This window comes from Notolepis coatsorum, assembly GCF_963971535.1.
Source record: "Notolepis coatsorum genome assembly, chromosome: 1".
In the NCBI taxonomy this organism is placed as follows: Eukaryota; Metazoa; Chordata; class Actinopteri; order Aulopiformes; family Paralepididae; genus Notolepis; species Notolepis coatsorum.
The window spans coordinates 295,188,322-295,202,561 of NC_140165.1; the positions used below are offsets into that span (position 1 = coordinate 295,188,322).

The following is a 14,240-nucleotide window of genomic DNA, read 5'->3' on the forward strand; positions in this document are numbered from 1 at the left end:
CATTGTTATAGAGACATGCCGTCTCCTTCTTGGCACCATGTTTTAGTAACACAAAACTCAACTACAGACTTTACAAGTGTGTTGACAGATGCATGTTCTACCCAACATAGATTTTGGCACATTTTTGGAGAGGACAGATTCACATCATTGAGCGGAAAGACAAGAGAGTTAACATCTATGTCACAATACTACCGGTATACTAGATATCCTCTTCCCTGGTTTTGCCCACCATGTAGAATTCCAGAAATATAGCCACCACTTATCTTCAGTATTTGAAAAGAAAATGAAGCCTGGCACCCAGGATAGATCTATAATGCTGTAGATACCATATATATTTATTCCCACCGCATATATACCCATCGTCACCCGTCTGTACTCACCTGTCTGTACTTACCTGCACATAGTCCTTCACTATATCTATATCTGTGCATATCCTACTCTTACTAGTTATGCTGCTGGCCAGTAGTAGTCATACTGTCTCTATTTATATAATACAACTCTGTAAAGCTGATTAGCACTACACTCAGTAGTAGTCATTTGTATATTTTGTACCCAGTTTAATCACCTGTACATTGTATATCGCTGTTGCACTTTACTGCTACATTTGCACTCTGGTTGGATGCCAAACTTATTTTTGTTGCACTGTACTTATGCTGTATAATGAAAATACATTTTAATCTAATCTAATCTATAAAACGTTAACCCAAAGAGTGAAATTAATATTGCTATATTGTCCGTATCACACTGTGATCTTACTTGACTCACTCTTGCTCCCATACACTCACTTTAAATTTGTTGACAAACTGGTAATGTTAGGGTTATGTCATTTAACATTAAGGTTAACCAATTTAACATTAACAATAGACTAGGCCCTATGGTGACTTCTTATAGATCTAAAAACACATGGAACGTTATCAAGCTCCACGCGTGAAGCTTGTTTAACTTACTGAATAGCTAATGTTAGTTAGCCAGTGAATTTCATTCAATATTTTCATGGCACGCAATTCTGTATGGGATGCATGTTAAGTCATTCTAATGTTAGTGTAGTGAACATGAACAGTGTAGTACAAAACTTATTTAACTCGCTCTCCATCGTGTACAACTCATGTCAACATGCAGTTAGAGGGCTCTCGGGAAAACCCACATCGCTATGTCCTGCAAAACTACGCCCATCCTGGTGAAACGCCATGCTTTCAGGCATTCTCTGAGACTCACATCCAGGTATTTAAGTAAACACGATTGAATAGAGCTATTTTTAAACGCTGTGATTGGTCAGAAAATCGGTTGCCTGTGAATGCTCGCTCTTACTAGCTAGCAAATCTTGGTGATCAACAAAGTTATTTTACTTGTCTTTTGTGTATCTATGATCCAAACTAACAGTTTACGAAAGAATATTAATATTAAACAATACATATTATCAGAATTTTGTAATTCGTCAACCAAAGTTATCATAGAATATTGTCGGTGCGCTCTAGTAGCACACCATGTAACACGCTGCGTCACGAAACGGCCGACCCGGGTTCGACTCCCGGACCCGGCGTCCTTTGCCGAATGTCTTCCCCTGCTCTGTCTCCCATTTCCTCCTCTCCCTCTCTCTCTACTGGACTGCCCGGTAGTACAAACCAATAAAAATCTACAAAAACATATTTAAAAGAAATATATATATATTGTCGTTGCTGGTCTCTCTCACCGGCTTGCATCCCTTGTCACCTAAACCTAAAAGATTGTGTGCTTTTCAAATCTAGCTGTAGCCTTGTCAAAGAAGATGATTATGGATTAATATTGGTCTAATCTCACTAACCAATATAGTTAAGCTACACATAAAATAATTTCTCACAACAGGCCTTCCAACCATTCATCATGCCTCATCTGTATAAAGAACTATCTTCTCATCTGTTATATGCCATGGTTGATGGTACCCAGGGGCTTTGGCTTTTGTGTACACTGCAAGCGACTGACGGGCGACATCCCATGCATTCTTCTCTGCTACGCTTGACTGGCTATTATTGTCAACATGGCTGTAAATTGCTTAGCCTATTTATAATCTATTTATATCAAATAGTGATGAAAAAACTACTATACATTATAGCTGATATGATTATTCTATGGTTATGGTTTGATATTTTTAATGGTTGGTTCAATTTTGGCAAATATGTCTGATCAAGGGGCGCCCCAGTGGCGAACCACATAGCGCGCTCAGCCGCGACACGGCCGACCTGGGTTCGACTCCCGAACCCGTCGTTATTTGCCGAATGTCTTCCCCCCACTCTGTCTCCCATTCCTCCTCCGTCTCTCTCTACTGGACTGCCCAGTAGCAATAAAGCGATAAAACGCCAAAAAATAAATCTTTAAAAAAAAATATATATATATATATGTCTGATCATATTATGATCATTGGGCGATTAGGCTATTGTAGGATAACTCTTGGCTGTTGCTCGGATCTGTGGCCACATGAGGATTATATTCCAAAACCATAGCCTATATGTTCAGTTAATATGTAGGCTAGCCTACAACGTTTTTATCTCTTGCAGTTGCAACCAGTATATTTTGCCACCTGAGAGAATAATTATTACTTAGCAGCTTTTATCAGTAGGCATTCTTTTCCACCAAGCATTGCCAGACCAATTCCACACTTAATTTAGCACTATGACAACAGGCTGGCTTAAAGTAAACTCTCTCTCCCTGGGCCTGAAGAGGTCAAGTGTGTGGGTGATTCACCACAATGAGATTAGCTCTAGTGAGAGTATAATATAATTTAATTATGAATAAGATAGTCTTCAGATAAATTAGAAACCCAGGCAACAATGTGAAAACTACTCAAGGTAGGGCATGCCTATTGCTGAGTATTGGCTTGTGTCTCTTTGTGCAGTTAAATACACCCCTAGGCTAGGAATTTAAAGAGGAAAATGTTTCCTTTATATCCATCAATTCCAGGCTGCAAACAATAGTCCACTTATATCGCCAATATAACTTTCCCAGCACAAAATACCCTATGCCTGAAAAATAAAAATGCATTCAGGGCGGCTGGGTGGCGCAGCGGACAAGGCGCTCGTCACCAACGCAAGAGACACTGTCAGCGTTGCTTCCGGCTTGGCCCGCCGTCATACTGGCTCGATTGGCTGAGTCAGCGGGAGGGAAGCCGGTGGGTGGGTCTGGGTCGTTGTGGACAGCGACTCCTACAGTTCGGTCGGGGCGCCTGCACAGCGAGGGAAGGATCTAAGAGAGGTAGTGTGACCTTCCACACGTTACACTCTCTGTGAGAGTCCGCGCTGCCAGGTGAAAAGAAGTGGTGGGCTGGGTACACATGTGTCGGAGGAAACATGTGATAGTCTCCGCTCTCCCAGACCGACGGTAGGGGGTAGAGTGCGCAACGACCAGGAAGGGGATTGGGAATTGGCATAACGACTAACATTGGGAGGGGAGATTTTTTTTAATAAATTTTTTTAAATATGCATTCTGAGTTTGTCACACCGCAGAAATGTGTTATTAACCACCCAGCCACCTTTGAATGATTAAACATTTTAATAACTATTTAAAAAACCCAGCCCAAGTCTCCAGTTTGCGGGGGGGTTCCATAGACACAATAGGAATCGTCTTAATGGAACTGTGCTTGCGTGGCGTTTAAGATTTTGCGGTGTGCGGTCACCTCTACGGTCGCTCTGTGTTTTTACATCTGCTCATCGGCTGACATTGTTTTGAGGCTGTATCGGGTATCACTGTGCTCGATGGATACATTTACATTTAGTCATTCAGCTGATGCTTTTATCCAAAGCGACTTACAAGTTCTGTACGACAAGTCAGTAGGAAGGGTACAACTCTATCAGCTGAGTAACAATGTTCATCAAAGTGTTCAGACTTGAGTGCTACAGTGTATATGTTAGTATTTGGAAAAGTGCATGACTGTAAGACGTTTTTTATTAAAATATTATTTCAGATATTGATTGAAGAAGTGTGTCTTCAGTCGACAGCGAAAGATTGGTCGGGTTTCGGCTGTCCTACTTGTGGTGGGAAGTTCGTTCCACCATTGTCGGGCAAGGACCGAGAATAGGCGGCTTCTCTTTGATGACCCTCCCGGAGCTCTGATAGGAGTGGGGTTGAGGCGGCCAGAGGATGTAGAGTGGAGGGGTCTTGAGGGTGTATAGTTAAAGACCATTGACTGGAGGTAGGCGGGAGCCGTTCCCTTCGCGTGTATCACTTCCGCAACGGATTTAGTCGGATTTCGGTTTCCGGGTTCGCCTGATTGGCCGCGACGGCCACGTGACACGCGAATCAGTCAGAGCAATATTGTCACGCCATCTTCTGAGTGCAGACGCGCTGCTGTAATATTGTCGCGTTGTGGAAAGCAGGATGAGAGAGCGTAGATTTCAGTGTATCATTTAATCATTTATCATTTAACATTTGAAAGGCATACATTGTTGTCATACAGAAGTACAGAATACTTTTATCCAAAATGCTTAACAGTCTCTGGAGCGCGCCAGTAAGAAGCATTTGCACTGCAACTCGTACACCTTACATTTCTGCTTTGCACTATAGCGTATTGTATATTAGTACATTGCATAGTATATTGTATATTGTATGGTACAGTAACAGTCTCTGGAGCGCGCCAGTAAGAAGCATTTGCACTGCAACTCGTACACCTTACTGTAAATTGTACCTCATCCCATTTCTGCGTTGCACTATAGCGTATTGTATATTAGTACATTGCATAGTATATTGTATATTGTATGGTACAGTCTCTGGAGCGCGCCAGTAAGAAGCATTTGCACTGCAACTCGTACACCTTACTGTAAATTGTACCTCATCCCATTGCTGCTTTGCACTATAGCGTATTGTATATTAGTACATTGCATAGTATGTTGTATATTGTATGGTAACTCAGTTACTTCTATTCTGCATCGAACATTGTACATATGTCTATACTGAACAGCGTGACCTCTATTTTTACTTCTATTTTACATGCTATACTATTTTATTTCATACTTATCTTGTCTAGCACAGTCTCTAACAGTAACAGTAAGAAGCATTTTGGATAAAAGTATTCTGTACTTCTGTATGACAACAATGTATGCCTGTCAAATGTTAAATGATAAATGATTAAATGATACACACTGAAATCTACGCTCTCTCATCCTGCTTTCCACAAAGCGACAATATTACAGCAGCGCGTCTGCACTCAGAAGATGGCGTGACAATATTGCTCTGACTGATTCGCAGCGGCAACGCTGCCGCTGCCGCGGGGCGGTGCCACGCGTGTCACGTGGCCGTCGCGGCCAATCAGGCGAACCCGGAAACCGAAATCCGACTAAATCCGTTGCGGAAGTGATACACGCGTTCCCTTCGCCGCACGATATGCCAGGTTGAGGGCCTTGAAGCGCATAGCTGGTCCCTTCATCGTTATGGACACTTTTCCGATGGCAACAAGGAATTCGGAAGAGTTCAATCTGTGAAACACTTACCCCAGCCTAGGGCAGAGCTGTCTATAGGGAGGTGTAGTCTGACGTCACTGGTTGTTCCACCCCGTATAGGGATTTATCATTGGGAAAATGGATTATCAGCTATTGTAACAATTCTGCCGCATGGAAATGAAAAAGCTTTCCATTTTTGCACAAAATGAGTTCCCTTCTATCACTAACATTATTGTTTAAGCATTTTTGGCGATTTTCTTTTATGATTAATTGCGAATATCTTCATGTTGAGCTATAGATTGTGGATGAATAAGCACAGAAAGGTACACCATGCCAATGTTAATGCTTTATTTGTTTTAAACGAGACAATTTAGGAATGGTCAATGGGGAAATACATTGCGTTGGACAGAGGGTGGAACACTAAAAATGGCAATGACGTAACCACTACACCTCCCTATTTTATTTTTATCTACTTCTTCTCCCATTTTCTATTTTTCTCCCATCCCAATTTCGTATCGTCCAATTCTACCCTCCCCTGTCTCGAATGCTGTTAGGCCATGCCTCCCACAAGCCGGCTGCAATGTGGACGAAGCCTTACATCACGTGTCCCCTCCGGTACTCGAGGAAGCAGCCGTCGCATCTTTTCACCTGCACAGCATGATCTCTCAGCGGCGGGGGTCTGCGTGGGAGGGACACGCCGCCCCCGTCGCTTCCTGATTCTGCTGCGCAGGCGCACAAACCGACCTGTAGGAGTCGCTGTCCACAACGTCCGATCCCCACCCATCAGCTTCCCACCCCCTAATACTGCCAATTGTATTAGTATGAACGACCAGCCAAGCTGATAGCAATGTGGAGAGCTGGGCTCGAACCCAGCGTCTCCTGCATTGGTGGCGAGCGCCTTGCCCACTACACCACCTAGCTACCCTACACCTCCCTATTGAAGGGAAGTGATGAGATGTGTTCATGGCATTCTGATGTGTGATTATACGTTTCATTCTGTTGTGTGATTATACGTTTCATTCTTTCAACAAGTGTGAATGTTCAGTAGGCCATGCCTACTATCACCGACATCGAAGAAGGGAGATCCCCCTTCTAATGTTTCTCTCCTCCACATTGCCTGTGGTGCATTTTTTCCTATTGCTAGGTTTTAGTGCATTTTTCCTTACCTTCGCGTGGGAGTGTTGCATTCATTTATTTTAATGTTTTTGGACATGGTGTTTTTGTTTTGTGTTGTCGGGCCTTACAAATAAATTTGATTTGAGTTACAGTTAGTGTTTCGCTACCACTTCACACAGTTACTTTGGATAGAGATTGGAGAATAAAGTCAAAATAATGAATAATATTTAAGCAATACTTTAGGACAAGAACAGGTAGTCTTATAATAGTGGATGGATGCTCTATTGTCAGGTTAACCTAAAAAAAAGATAGCTATTTTGTCCAAAGATGAAAAGATAACTTTTCTCTGTGTTCCCACCCCCCCCCCCCCCCCCCAATATAACACGAGAGGCCCAATAGCCTATTATAAACCGCTGTAGATATCCCCAATATAACACGAGAGGCCCAATAGCCTATTATAAACCGCTGTAGATATACCTTAATGTTGTTTTGATTATATATTTTACAAAGGCCATTCATTATGAATTCATATCACAACCGAATTCTATAATGATTATATTATGATGGCTAAAAGATATGTAAAATCTGCCTCAGCTATTTTTCCAAACAGATGGAAACCCTGTGTCTGAAGGCTGCACAATCCATGAGTTATACAAATGTGACGTGATAAGGTGGTTGGAAAGCCTGTTGTGAGACGTTTTTATATGTAGCGTAACAAAAGTGAAAAACGTTCCTCTTGGTTTTTCATCAGTTAGTGGGATTAAGCCGATATTAATCTATAATAATTTTCTTTGACAAGGCTACATTTGATTTGAAAAGCCCACAATCAACATATAGGGTTAGACCCAATAAGCTAAAAAGTGGGTTTTAAGCAAGGCATTGTACTATGTTACTAACCCTATACTACTACCTACTATGCTAATATGTTTTTACTACTATGCACTCAGAGTGTAGCACTCAGGTTTGACACTGTTTGACGAACAATGCCACTTCCCCTTAGCTGCCAGAGATGTACCCCTCCTGCTGACTTGTTCACAATTTCTACCCGAATTTCCCCAAGGGGATCAATTAAGGAATATCTTATCTTAAGTCACTTTGGATAAAAGCGTCAGTTAAATGACTAAATGTAAATGTAAGCGGGTGAGAGAGTCAAGCTGGCGGGCTAGTGATGATCATTCTGGTTGACAAATTACCAAGTTCTGTTATGTATTGTTTAATATTTGGATCATAGACCCAAATTACAAGTAAAATAACTTTATTTTATAACCAAGATTTGCCAACTAGTAAGAGCAAGCATAGTTAGCTGTTCACAGGCAACCAATTTTCTGACCAATCACAGCGCCTAAAATAGTTGTATTCAATCTGTGCTCATTTGTAGTACCTGGATGTGTGTCAGAGACCTGAATTTGTGAGAGCTGAATTTGAATTGTGAGAGCTGAATTTGAATTGTGAGAGCTGGATTTCAATTGTGAGAGCTGAATTTGAGTTTTTCTCAAATAAAACCCTGAAAGACAGTTGAATGTAATGAAACTCAAATTAAATGTCAAACCGCTACATTCAATTTCAAATTGTGCAATACAAATTCAGATTATGCCATTCAAATAAATTTTTTGTCTGCAATTATTCCAGTTGAGCATGGCAAATATAAATTTTCTGGTGGCACTAATCTCCGCCTGTATTATGGGTATTTTGTGTAAATGCACATTTGTGCAGAAATGCGTTCTTTGACATGCAAGTCACACCAAAACTATCTGAACGGATAGATAGCAGTCCCGGTTTGGGTGAACTGCCCCTTTTTAAGTTGACTCTAATCTCTAAACAGGCTATTTTGTAAGGCTTATTTATCCTCCAAACCATGCTTTGGTTGGGGGGCTAGGTGTGTAATCATAATGGCCTTACCGTTCATATGAGATGTCATCGTTTTTCTATGAAATTAAATAAATGCAACACAGTTCATGTCAGGAATGGGAGGGGTGCTTCTCTGCAGCTAGGCTTGGTAACCAGTGCTTGGGAGGATTCTCCGCAAGGATTTAGATTTCAGGTCGGGCTCAAGCTTGAACTGTTTGCTCGCATATGGCCCCCGCTGGCCAGTGGTAGTGAGGATAGAAGCCTTGCATCACGTGTCCCCTCCGATACACGAGGAGGCAGCCCATCACATCTTTTCACCTGCCAGCGCGGACTCTCATTGGTGAGGTGTCACGTGTGGGAGGCTCACACTACCCCCACCATTTCCTGTCTCTGCTGTGCAGGCGTCCCCCAATCGACCTGTAGGAGTCGCTGACCACAACGTCCAGATTACCACCCATCGACTTCCACCTGCTAACTCTGCCAATTGAGTTAGTATGACGGCCGGCCCAAGCCGGATTCGAACCCGGTGTCTCTTGCGTTGGTGACGAGCGCAATGTCCGCTGCGCCACCCAGCCGCCCTACTGTTTCCCATTTTTGAAGTGCATTCCACCTCATCTTATTTTTCCAAAACTGCGGGAATGACGGTAAAGTCATCTCTGGTTCATGACAGATTTGGTCATATGAATGTAATTAATCATTTTTCTATCTCATAGTTCTTTGTTGAGAAGATACAGTATTACATCAAACGCACAGCTTTACACATCCCACTACAGAGGTCACCAATACCTAAGACAAGTCAGCCAGCTTGATAGCTCCAGGTTCAAAAGCATAAGAGAAATTGTGCAAATAAAATTATCTTTTTTTCATGCACGGATAATATTTAACATTTTAACTGCAGTGTAGACACGGATAGTGTGCATATTATTTGTTTTGCTCTGTTTGGATCACTTTTTGATGAAATCCATTATTTGTGTAATGAATTGGATAAATTAGACTGCCAGGCTCCATGGCTGAATCATGGATGAATTACTTTTCTATTTATGTTAATGGTGGGCGGTGTTCTCTCTGTCAAACAGGGATCAGCACCATCACTATAGCGTGAGATGAGGAGGAGGAATTCTGAGATGGATGTGATGGTTTTATTGAACACAGAGCAGCCGAGTGGCCCCAAGCAAATGTCTTAAAGGGGAATGCCACCCATTTTAAGAATCCATATGATGTTCTTCCTGTGACCCAGGCCAGTTCAGACAGTATTTGTGAGCACGCACCACTCTCTCCTAAAGCTAGGAGAGAGAACCCTGCGATTGGTGGGATGTCAAATCCAGCAATGCTCCATAGCTGACGAATGGAGCTCTATATTTTATGAGGCTGTGAAAATGTTTTGCGTCAGCTCTCGCACCCAAACAATGTTTATGTTCTAGCATTGTTTTCATTGCCAGGATGAAATTAATGCAGTTTCCTTGCTTCCTAGTACAGACTAGTGTTCCTTAATCAGCATCCAACTCAGGTATAGCATCAAGCTGGACTCCGATGATGCTCTGTATGGAGGTCACGGGCGGCTGGAGCACAACACACAGTTCTTCACGGAACCCAAGCCCCACAACGGTCGGTCCCACTCCATGCAGGTACGTTTCCTCACCTTCAGTTCTTAACGCACAGCAGGTCATCCTTCGATGAAAGCCAACCAGACATGCATAATTAATAGTACGCAATCGCCAGTCTTCTTTTTCCGAGGCTTTGAATTGTAGATGGGAAATGAGCATTATGTATCTTTGTCAACTGATCGTAGCTGAAAATATACATCTGTTTTACTCTCATGTTACAGGCGTTACCAATGTAAACAAACCTTTTACAGCACAAGAAAATGTTGTTTATTGTTAGGCCTTGAATTAAGACGCTTTCCAATAAATTTTTGCTTGATAACATGTCTCCAATCCTATGTTCAGAACATTGGTGGTAGGGCTAACCCTTCTGTTTATATGTTGATTACAGATGTGCCTTTAATAGCTGTCACATTTGATTTAGTAATTTGGGAATAGAGTTGGTGGGTAGGAAAGGCCTGTCAATCATACTGCAAACTAGGATTGGGAATCACCAGAGGCCCCATGATACAATATTATCACCATACTAGAGTCACAATGTTGCATCTAATAAGAAGTTTTCAGTCTGTTCACATCTCTCCAATTTTTATTGCATCAAAATGGGATTGTCAAAAATAAATAAATATTAATATCTGCACGCAAAGGATATATTGCTGTATGGATTTTGTCCCCCACCTGTACTGCAAACTCATGTGTGAGCTCAGGAAGGTGCTCAGGAAAATAACCAGAGGTGCCATTTCCTGAGGCGGGTGTTTTTTCAAACTCGCAGCCAATCAAACGGCTGCCTCAGGATTTCCCAAGGTCTCGTTACCCAATTATTTTTGCGGTAAGAATACCTTCGAGGCCCTTCTGACAGGCCCTTTTCACAGCAGCCCTTTTGACTCATCATAGACGGGTAAACAACAGCGTAACCGCAGTTAGGTGAATCCAATATCTGCGGCACTTCCAGATACTCGCATGAAACAATGTGCATTATTCATAGCGTTAGAACTTACCTTTTCATCTGTATGCATCTTAAACTTCCACGGCTTCACTGGAGGGGAGAGAATATCTGCGGGAGCGAAACCACCAGGCTTCCATCATGGAGACTGCTTAAGGCTAATAGCATGAAATAGGTTGGTCCTTGAAATATAGAAAGAAACATTGATATGCATTTTAAGTAGACCGCTCTAGGACCTTCCTCATGTTTGCTTCCTTTTTCGCCTGATGTAATTTTTTTCCCTGCTCAAAACGCCGAGAGGCAGTGGGATGTTTATGAATAAGGTCAGGGATGAGTTACCGAGGATCAGCGTAGAGATACCCGCGCTCTCCCAACTGTTGATTGTGTGTGTTAGATCTTATGGTAATGAATCCCAATTAGTTTAAAAGTACAGTACTGTGCGGAGGAGAGTGGTCGGTAGCATCGTGAACTCGTCTCGCTATTTTTTTTTTTAACTGCGTTCTGTATGATAATACAGGTTTTAGTTTTTTAAGGCAGCGTGACTCAGCCATTAACACTTTCAGCGTCACGCTTAATACCCATCTCTGCCGCTAGAAGGCCAGCTTAAAATAGTAATTTCCGTGGTGTTTCACGATGTTTGCAGAGCTGTGTGTGTGTTCTGTATTATAGCTGTGGAGACAATGGTGTGGTTCATTTGACAGATACTACTTGTAGTCCAACATGTAAAAAGGCGTTCGTTTCTACACACTGTAGTTTGTAGTTTATTACACGCCCATTTCCGAAAGAATACAGTCTTTTTCCATAGATCGCGAGATAGGACCTGTTATGTGCAATAAGCCTGAATCTTTCTGGTTGATTCCTTGAACCCCCAAATACTCTAAAATCAAAGGTATATAACATGTACATATGTACCTTCACAAAACCATCAAGGGTCTTACCCCAAAAATTACCTTAGCCAGAAGGTAATCCAAAAAGAATAATTCCAATGATCCCATCGGCAATCGCGATTACAAGTTTATATGTAATTACTAGGGATGTCCCGATCCGATCACGTGATCGGGATCGGGGCCGATCACGTGATTTTCCGAAGATCGGGATCGGCAAAAAAAAAAAAAAAAAAAACGATTTTTTTTTTTTTTTTTTTTTTACTTTTTTCTTTTTTATTCAACAAACATGACCATGTTCACGTCTTAAACTCATACTGAGGCCTTAGTTTTGGTTTTAAATTGCATATCATCATTCATTTATTTATTGTCACAGAGCAGAAGAATTTTGCCAAAACAAACCAATAGTATCCAGCTGCAGAACAGCAGACCAGCCACAATCTCAGACCCAAATAATTTTTATTTAAATTTTTTTTATCCCAATTTCTCACATTACATTCACCCTGAATGTTGACGTTATCCAGGTGAAAAGTTAACTTCATAAATCATTTGATGTATAATTAAATCAAAGGAAATGCGTTTGGGTCTGAGAGTGTGGCTGGTCTGCTGTTCTGCAGCTGGATACTATTGGTTTGTTTTGGCAAAATTCTTCTGCTCTGTGTGACAATAAATAAATGAATGATGATATGCAATTTAAAACCAAAACTAAGGCCTCAGTATGAGTTTAAGACGTGAACATGGTTATGTTTGTGGAATAAAAAAAATAATTTTGATCGGATCGGGAAATATCGGTATCGGTAGATACTCAAAATCACATGATCGGGATCGGATCGGGAGCAAAAAAACGTGATCGGGACATCCCTAGTAATTACACGTGTTTACGGGACACTATAGGTTTTGAGGCGATCAGATCTGCTAGCGATTGCTTTGGAAGAGCTCCTCCCCCAAAGAGCGAGCCTCGATAGTCCGGTGCATTCATTGACAATCCTGTTGCCTTTCTATCAGAGTGCAAAAGGTAGACGATACTGCCATCTGGTGAGATTCGATCGGCATTGTAATTCCAACGTATGTAGCTGTGCCACAGTGATTCAGAGAGCTCCGGGCCAAGTCTGTAGAGCGGGGATCAAAGGAAAAAGTTCTAACGATCTAATAACGAGTATACTCGTTATTGGCACTGAAGTCTTGGCGAGCAATAACGGGTGTACTCGTTATTGGCAAAGAAAGTGTTAATAGCCAGTACTACCACCAACACACACACACACGGGGCCGTATTAACGACCGGGCCGTCCGGGCCGCGGCCCGTGGGCCTCTAGTGACGAGGGGCCTCCAAAAAATATATATATATATATATATATTTTTTTTTTAATAAAAATAATTTGGAGGCCCCTCGTCACTAGAGGCCCCAACATTTTTTTTTATTTTTTTTTTAACTTTAATTTAAAAAAGATTTGGAGGCCCCTCGTCACTAGAGGCCTTTTGGAGGCCCCTCGTCACAAGAGGCCCCAAATTATTATTATTTTTTTTTTAACTTTAATTTTTTAATTTTTTTGGAGGCCCCTCGTCACTCGAGGCCTTTTGGAGGCCCCTCGTCACTAGAGGCCCCAATATTTTTAATGTACTATATACCTGTATGTCATGTATGTCCCTATGCCATAAATGTCATGATGTCATATATGTTGTGCATGTCATACATGTCACTATGAATTGAAAATGGGGGACCCTGATGTAAACAAGACGAAAGTCTTCCTCTGGTCTGCAACCCCTTAACAATTGTGTGTATTGAGCCCAGTGGCGTAGCGGAGGCCCCCGCAACCCCCGCGGTGCGGGGGGGCCCCGGAGCTTAGGGGGCCCTGCCCCCACTGTAGGCTAGATTTCGTAACGAACAGGGCGCAGTGTGGCAGTGGGAGTATGGTTCTGCCTTCTGCCTTCTGCAGGGCAGAGCCCCCCCCCTCCCTGCTATGTTGTAATTATTTGCTCACCTGCGATAGGGCTAGCCGGCTGACTAATGTTCATTGGCAGGCTGGGCAGCGTTCAAAACACAGCGGGAAGCGCCGGTAAATATACCCAAGCGGACGCGGTGCTCAGAAAAACAAGATGAGTGCGAAAGCCAAACAGGAGACGGCAAAGCTACGAAAAAGAACATCATTGTTCCAGCAGGCAGCAAAGGTATACTGACTCTAACGTTACTGAAGATGCATCGGCAGTAAGCTCCCCACCTCAACCCCCCGGTCAGCTCCGAGTCCAGGCAGACAGACAGCCCAGCCAGGCCCCAGCCACGCTACAGCCGCCGAGACCCGAGACAGGTTAGAAGAATAGAACGTTTTATTCGCCATAACCAGTATGCTACTACAGGTTACATGTATGCATCAAAACGGTTACATTGTTTGTGTCGCTCCGCAGAGCTGAGCGTGAGAGCGCGGAGTTGGGCAGTGGTCTCCTCTAGTGA

At 42.5% G+C, this 14,240-nt stretch overlaps 1 protein-coding gene across 1 annotated transcript in view; it reads left to right on the forward strand.

Moving 5' to 3' along the window:
- Positions 1 to 14,240, forward strand: part of LOC311243196 (1,4-alpha-glucan-branching enzyme-like) — a 288,129-nt gene that overhangs the window by 255,727 nt on the left and 18,162 nt on the right. Inside the window, exon 15 of the mRNA XM_084332329.1 lies at positions 9,877 to 9,994. Within this exon, the coding sequence (XP_084188455.1) occupies positions 9,877 to 9,994 (118 nt within the window). The remainder of the gene's footprint in view (positions 1 to 9,876; positions 9,995 to 14,240) is intronic.